An 8,523-nucleotide genomic window follows, 5' to 3' on the forward strand; every position below is an offset into this window, starting at 1 on the left:
CCTGTTGACTTCGTGGTAAAGAGCCACACAAATTTCGCAAATCCGTCTACCATGGCAAGGATATATTTGTACGACTTAGACATGGCATCCATCGGCCCCAAATGGTCGATATGCAGAGTATGCAACGGGGTGTCACCTTTGTCAATCAAATGCATCTGACCTTCTTGCTTGCCAAGTTTTTTGCTGTGAATTATACAACGGATACAATATCAATAAAATTAGACACCTCACGCTCTAAATAAGGGATCCAATACTGCTGACAAATCGCATGCATTGTCTTGCGGGTAGCAAAATATCCAATTTCGTGCGCTTATCGTGTTTTGGCACCACGATTAAATCATTTCCATCTATTGCTTTGTACAGTACACCGCCTTTGATTCTCGTACGACTGTTGATTAAGAATAGTTACCACAGCCTTAATGTGGTTATCATAACTTGGCGCCTTTTTGATGCGTGCCGATACCTCCGTTGATATATTATAAATTTATTGTGGATAGCGGCTCAGATGATCCACGTGCTGCATACTTTTTCCTGGTTTGTGAATAATATCGCAGGTGAAGTCTTGCAAATACAGCACATACGATGTCCCCTCTTTTGGTACGTCTTCCTTCTTTGTCGTCTGCTTGAACGCTGAACAGTCCGTCACTAATTTTAAGTGAATCCCAATCAGGTAGTGCCGAAACTTTTGTAGAGCCAGATACAGAGCTTTGGCTTCTAATATATGTAGCTGTGACGTTGAGCTTCGGATTCAGTCGTTTTTTTACTCCAAAAATTCACCGGAGTAGCATCCCTCCAAAACCATGCTTTAATGCGTCTGTGTGCAACTCGGTGGGAGCATCTCTTGAGTATAGATTAGTGGTTCGCTCGTTAGTAACTCCTTTAACTTCTGCAAAGATTGTAGTTCAGCTGCATCTATATGAAATTTTACATCCTTTTGAAGTAAATTAGTTAATGGTCTTGCGATTTGAGAGTAGTCTTTGATGAATTTACGGAAAAATCCGGTAAGTCCAAGAAAAGACTGAATCCGTTTTTTCTTTGCCTGGCCAAATCGATGGCGATGTTTCAAGAAAGTTAATTCTTGACTATAAAAAACTGCAGTTTTTCCATTTGATTTTCATGTATACTTGAAATTGCAGAACCTTCTGTGTCTTCTCTAAGCTGTCATCAGCGGAATGGGCATACACGATTATATCGTCCATGTACAACTGCATTATATTATCATTGATTAAATTTTGAAAGACATATTTGACAAATTTTATAAATGCGGCAGGTGAATTTTTAAATCCAAACGGCGTGATATTGAATTCTAAAAGACCCTCTTTTGTTAGAAATGCTGTTAGGTACTTACTGGACTCCTCCACCGGCACGTGGAAAAAACCATTTTCGAAATCCAGAACTGAAAAGAATGTGGCCGCTTAAAGCTTTTCTAGAACTTCTTCTATCAATGGGACCGGAAAGCGGTCATAATTTTCGATAGTCAATGCAAGTCCTTTGTGTACTATCTTTCTTTTGAACGACAACAACGACTAGGCACACTCGATGTTGAATTTCGTACTTTCCTTCGGATCATCATCACATCCGATCCTGTGTCTACAAGCAAGTCGACGAGTAACTATATTGCGGACTTTAAAATCTCCACGAGTATCCTTTTTATCGTTTCCACCATCCCAAGCAATCTTTTATTTTGTGTTCAGCTGACCCTTTTGGGAAGCTGCGTCTTTGCTACATCCGTTGTAGTCCTAAAAAAACTCCTTGGATCGTTCTTGGCCAGTTTATCCACGATTTCATAGACTTCCTTTAGCTCCTTAAAGGTTTTACATGCATATAGACCAACTTTGAATTCGTTCTTAAGAAACAGATTGTCTACGATGTATCGCAAAACAGCTGATTTTTCTACATACCCATCAGACGTAACGAAGTTAACCGCTAAAATAATGGAAAGCTACTATTTGACACCAAGACAACAATCGTAACTTATACGATTCTCCAAAACCAGAACCCAAGAAGGCCAAGACCACAGCAGAGAAGACGGCACCGTCTAGCGCGAAAAGCTAGACCCTGGTCGCAGTAGGACAGGTAGCGTTACAAAGAGCGACCAAGAATTTAATAGTGTGACCCATGAAGCCACACGCCCAATAGACAGGAGTTCAATGCGATGATCGAATAGGGACAATTAAAAAAAAGAAAACCATACAAATAAAATAAAGATATATATTCGTACAAAAATACGACCATAAAATATGAATAAATATATAAAAGAAGCAGAGGGCCGGGGCTAATTTTTTTTTTTTTATATTTTTATCAATAGTTCTAGAAAAAGCTAAAACAATGTTGCTGCTGTTTTTGTTGCTGCTTGCTGCTGGGGGGCAAACGAAAATGAATGTTGTTGTTGTTCTAGATGCTGATGCGTTCTTCTTGTTGTTGCCCTAGCGGTTTATCAAAATTGTTTCTTTTTCCTTTCCCTTTAGATAGTTGCAAAAAAGTTGTTGTTGTTGTTGGTTGCTGGTTTGACGACGCAGTTTTCAAATTGATGTTTACACATACAGGCGGGCGGCGAGGCAAGCTGCACAACGACAAGGGGCATATGCACATGTGTTCTTCTTGTTGTTGATAGATCTTGATGTTGTTGTTGTTGGCTGGACTCCCTTCTCTGTTGCTGCTACTGCTGGTGTTATTGTTTGCTGCTTCTACTGCTACTCCTGTTTCTTCCTTTTTCTTGTCGATATTGATGATGTTTAAATAAATATTTTCAATTGATTTTTATTTGTTTGTTTAATTATTTTTCTTTTGTAAATATTTTGCGCTCGTATTATCTCCGGTTCGCTACTTCTCTCTAACTCTTTATCTTTTGTTATGAATTTCTCTTTATGGTTGTTTCAAGTTTACTTCTTTTTTTTTTACGGCTGAACAAAATATTTAAATCAAAAATTTGTTTGAGCAGGCTTCAGGTCAATCTTACTGATTTATTTGTAAGACTTTAAATCATAGGCAGCACAAAAGGTGAGCAGGTTGTCTGTATAGCTATTTCAAGAACCACCAAGTTCTATCATCAGCAGACTTCGCTAAAGAATCCACAATTGTAATGGCCATACCATATCTTCAACACTAAAACTAGTTGGGAATTACATTGCCAACTAAATGAAGCGAAAAAGAACGGCAAAGCTTGCAACTGCAGATTCCACCTTTTTTGTGTGCATACCCATGGGCGCCAGCTGAATTAGTGTAAAGGGCTTCGCCTTAACCAACTAATCGTCGCGCCCAAATATTTTGTAATAGTATATTGTACTATATGCAAAAAAGAGGGTTTTTACAGCAAGTGTAAAACGGCGGGCCTTCCGTTTTTGGTATTTGTCTAGATTTCGACCTTATTGAAGTGAATCAAAAATTTGTTTGAGCAGGCTTCAGGTCAATCTTACTGATTTATTTGTAAGACTTTAAATCATAGGCAGCACAAAAGGTGAGCAGGTTGTCTGTATAGCTATTTCAAGAACCACCAAGTTCTATCATCAGCAGACTTCGCTAAAGAATCCACAATTGTAATGGCCATACCATATCTTCAACACTAAAACTAGTTGGGAATTACATTGCCAACTAAATGAAGCGAAAAAAGAACGGCAAAGCTTGCAACTGCAGATTCCACCTTTTTTGTGTGCATACCCATGGGCGCCAGCTGAATTAGTGTAAAGGGCTTCGCCTTAACCAACTAATCGTCGCGCCCAAATATTTTGTAATAGTATATTGTACTATATGCAAAAAAGAGGGTTTTTACAGCAAGTGTAAAACGGCGGGCCTTCCGTTTTTGGTATTTGTCTAGATTTCGACCTTATTGAAGTGAATCAAAAATTTGTTTGAGCAGGCTTCAGGTCAATCTTACTGATTTATTTGTAAGACTTTAACCTCACCTTTTGTGCTGCCTATGATTTAAAGTCTTACAAATAAATCAGTAAGATTGACCTGAAGCCTGCTCAAACAAATTTTTGATTCACTTCAATAAGGTCGAAATCTAGACAAATACCAAAAACGGAAGGCCCGCCGTTTTACACTTGCTGTAAAAACCCTCTTTTTTGCATATAGTACAATATACTATTACAAAATATTTGGGCGCGACGATTAGTTGGTTAAGGCGAAGCCCTTTACACTAATTCAGCTGGCGCCCATGGGTATGCACACAAAAAAGGTGGAATCTGCAGTTGCAAGCTTTGCCGTTCTTTTTTCGCTTCATTTAGTTGGCAATGTAATTCCCAACTAGTTTTAGTGTTGAAGATATGGTATGGCCATTACAATTGTGGATTCTTTAGCGAAGTCTGCTGATGATAGAACTTGGTGGTTCTTGAAATAGCTATACAGACAACCTGCTCACCTTTTGTGCTGCCTATGATTTAAAGTCTTACAAATAAATCAGTAAGATTGACCTGAAGCCTGCTCAAACAAATTTTTGATTCACTTCAATAAGGTCGAAATCTAGACAAATACCAAAAACGGAAGGCCCGCCGTTTTACACTTGCTGTAAAAACCCTCTTTTTTGCATATAGTACAATATACTATTACAAAATATTTGGGCGCGACGATTAGTTGGTTAAGGCGAAGCCCTTTACACTAATTCAGCTGGCGCCCATGGGTATGCACACAAAAAAGGTGGAATCTGCAGTTGCAAGCTTTGCCGTTCTTTTTTCGCTTCATTTAGTTGGCAATGTAATTCCCAACTAGTTTTAGTGTTGAAGATATGGTATGGCCATTACAATTGTGGATTCTTTAGCGAAGTCTGCTGATGATAGAACTTGGTGGTTCTTGAAATAGCTATACAGACAACCTGCTCACCTTTTGTGCTGCCTATGATTTAAAGTCTTACAAATAAATCAGTAAGATTGACCTGAAGCCTGCTCAAACAAATTTTTGATTAACTTCAATAAGGTCGAAATCTAGACAAATAAAAATATTTAAATAAAATCGGCAATATTAGCAGGCGTTTCCTCAATTGTTGTGTGATAAAATTGTTCAATATCCTTAAGGATTCGTCGATCTTCATCTGTGATGAAGTTGATCGCAACACCCTTGCGACCGAAACGACCACCGCGACCGAATATAGTTCTCGCGGTTCGAGGGCAGATAATAGTTAATAACCAATGACACCTGCTGGACATCAATACCACGCGCCAGTAAATCAGTTGTAATCAGAAACGGAATTGTTTCATGATGACTTCACGATCACGTTGCTCCATATCACCATGCATGGCCGAGACTGTGAAGTTGTGGTTAGACATCTCCTGAGTCAATTGATCGACCTTGCGTCTGGTATTACAGAAGATGACCGATTGGGTAATGGACAGGGTATCGTATAGATCGCACAATGTACCCAATTTCCAGTTCTCCTGCTTAACATTCACATAGATCGCACAATGTACCCAATTTCCAGTTCTCCTGCTTAACATTCACATAGAACTGCTTGATACCCTCAAGGGTCAATTCCTCCTTCTTGACCAGAATGCTGACTGGTTCACGCATGAAGCAACGGCTGACTTCAAGCACATCATGTGGCATGGTGGCAGACAACAGAATGACCTGCACATCTGGTGGCAGCATCTTGAACACATCCTGGATTTGATCCTTGAAACCGCGCGACAACATCTCATCAGCCTCATCCAGAACGAACAGCTTAATAGACTGAGTGCAGAGCACCTTACGATTGATCATGTCATACACACGACCAGGGGTACCAACAACCACATGGCAGCCGGATTCCAGAATGCGGGCATCCTCACGGACATTGGTGCCACCGATGCAGGCATGCGAATGCACCTTCATGTACTCACCAAGAGCCATGACCACACGTTGGATTTGGGTGGCCTGACATTCGCGACATGTCGTGTCGATTTGCTGCAGAATGGCAATCGAGAAGGTGGCAGTTTTGCCAGTACCCGAGTGCGCCTGGGCAATGACATTGCGACCCTTAACGCAGGGAATGATGGCGCGTTGTTGAATGGCCGATGGCTTCTCAAAACCATAACCATAGATGCCGCGCAGCAGCTCCTCGCGCAAATTCATGTCATGAATAGACTCGTGCCAGGTCGATTCGATGACACCCTCAGGGTCCATGCCAGCGGGACCATCTTGAGCTATATCACTTCGATCATCCATTTTCTGATTATTATTTGGCACTTTTTATACACGTGCTAACTGATTTTGTTAAAACCAAGCAAAAGAGCCTTTTTAGCTTAAACGTTTTTCCACTTTGATAGCTATAGGTAAGGAAAGAGTTACCAAAGAAATTGCAAGGGTATACAAACTTTGACGCGGTCGAAGTTAGCCCCGGCCCTCTGGTTTTCTTTTATTTGCCGGTCTCCATTAAAAGCGAAATAACTTCGATAGGATCTGCTGGCAATAAATTGTGGGTTTGATTATCATTGCGTAAAGCAGAAATAACAGATTTATTGATCTCGCTCAGCTGAGCAATGCGTATTCGCTTTGTTCTTGCTGAAGATTCGAAAAAACTGAGTCTAGGACCGCCACGTTGAGCAGTTTCCGAAGTTTGCCTAGAAGAATTTATTCAACCAAGCGCATTGATATTGGAGACCAGATGGTTTTTTGCGGTTGTAATAAGTCCAAAACGCTTCAAGCTTCATGCATATGTAACCAATTGATTTCATTAATTGGCTTAAGAATTAATTACTTGTTGTCGTTGTTCGTTAGTACCTATTTTTATAATCATGAAAATTATGGACAAACACGATAGATATTCGAGTAGAGGATTATTAGAGACTAAAATCATATCGTTTTTGAAAAAACGAAGCCCAACCAATAAAACGGCTCTGATAAGGGCAATTCAACCTCCACAACCTAGTACATTCGATGCTTCGACGTCGTCAGTACTAGATGCAAACGGAAGACACACCAAATATTAGATAAAAAATAACATTTTCCTAGTTTTAAGTTGACTTCAAATAATTGTTTGCATTTTGCAAAAAATTAATTGACAGTGTGAATTTCGATGAATTTTCTTTTTTTGTTTCTTTTGGATGAAAATTTGACAAACTTGTGAATATTATTTATAAAAATAGTTATATCTATAAGTTAAAAAAAAATTTTTTTAAGAAAGGAATTGTTTATTATAAATTTAAAGCTGAAAATGAATTTTTGTGACTTTTTTCATTTTGCAAAGAATTACTTGACAAACTACAACCTTTCTGTTAACTTTATATGTTTGACCTTACACAATTTTTTCGTTAAAATATCTGAGGTCATACAATCTATGGGAATGTATTCTATATCTATTAATTATTTTTATACAAAATGATATTTTATTTCAATGTTCTTGCTACGTGAATGAAATTTAGCATCCTTAGCAAGACATTGTGCGCTCTGATTGTCGCTATAGATTAGCAGCTTCGCCATCGGCCCGAATCCCATCTCGTTGATCAGCTTGCTAATGTATACCGCTTCTTTGTCTGCTGTAGAATGTGCTACGTACTCGGCCTCTGTGCTACTGAGGGCAACCACATTTTGCTTCTTTGATTCCCATGACACCGCCGCTCCAGCAATGTAGAATGACCTACCTGTGAACGACTTTCGATCGTTGCTATCGCCAGCCCAAAAGTTTCCTTGTAGTTAATTCCATATTGTTGACCACATCCTTTTGCGACCAATTTTGCCTTAAAACTCTGATCGTTGCCATTCTCATCTCGTTTGGTATAAAAAAACCCATTTACTACCAATAACCTTGCCTCATTTACACAGCTAGGAACAATAACGTCTTTAGCATCTAGTACATTCAGCATATTGTACTCTTTTGGTCTCCCTGGCCCTCTTCGGGTATTTGCTTGCTCCTCTGCTTTTTCTTCGTCACCACTTTGCTCATCAACAATTGTATTTTGCTGTTCAACAATTGAACTTTGTTGCTCCACAGAGTTTTCTTGGTTTTCATCATTATGCTCGCAATCAAGTTTTTCACCTGGCTGAAATATTACCACATCTGACTCACATGATGAGGCGATAAGCCTTGGCAGTTTCGGAGTAACCTACCAAAATATGCTGCTTTCCAATACAACAGCTTTCATACCAAATTTAAGATGAGATACGCTCGTCTTTTTCCCATACCAAACCTCGTCAACCAGCATGCACCATCATGCTTCGCGTCATCTCCACCAAGGTTCTGTTGGCGCGTTCCGCCACACCGTTTTGTTGTGGAGTGTGGGGAACAGTGATTTGTCCTTTTATTCCATGACTCGACAAGAACTGTTCAAACACATCGCTCAGATACTCGGGTCCGTTGTCGCTTCGTAGAAGTCACGAAGAAGCCTGTTACATACTTTTTGGCGACTTTAATATACCATTTCACCCTATGGGTGTATGGTATAATTAAACTGTAAGTTCTTTACATATAACACGTCAAACAATTCGATCGTGTTATTTTTCCATTTTAGTTCCACTGTACCGCAACCTTCGGCTTCTGTGCGGCGACCGCACAGCCAACATTAATTGTTTTTTGGTTCTCATTTTTTTGTTCTTTTTAAGGTTTTCTAGATGCGA

At 39.5% G+C, this 8,523-nt stretch overlaps 1 protein-coding gene across 1 annotated transcript; it reads right to left on the minus strand.

Annotated features, from left to right (window-relative positions):
• Window positions 1-4,937: 4,937 nt before the first annotated feature.
• LOC6649910 (eukaryotic initiation factor 4A) lies at window positions 4,938-6,198 on the minus strand. Its single transcript, XM_047012933.1, is given in 4 exon segments — window positions 4,938-5,079; window positions 5,081-5,177; window positions 5,180-5,349; window positions 5,399-6,198. Coding segments are annotated over 4 exon segments (1,146 nt in total). The 5' UTR covers window positions 6,136-6,198.
• Between the last annotated feature and the right edge of the window lie 2,325 nt (window positions 6,199-8,523).

Source organism: Drosophila willistoni, unplaced genomic scaffold (assembly GCF_018902025.1).
Source record: "Drosophila willistoni isolate 14030-0811.24 unplaced genomic scaffold, UCI_dwil_1.1 Seg402, whole genome shotgun sequence".
Taxonomy (NCBI): Eukaryota; Metazoa; Arthropoda; class Insecta; order Diptera; family Drosophilidae; genus Drosophila; species Drosophila willistoni.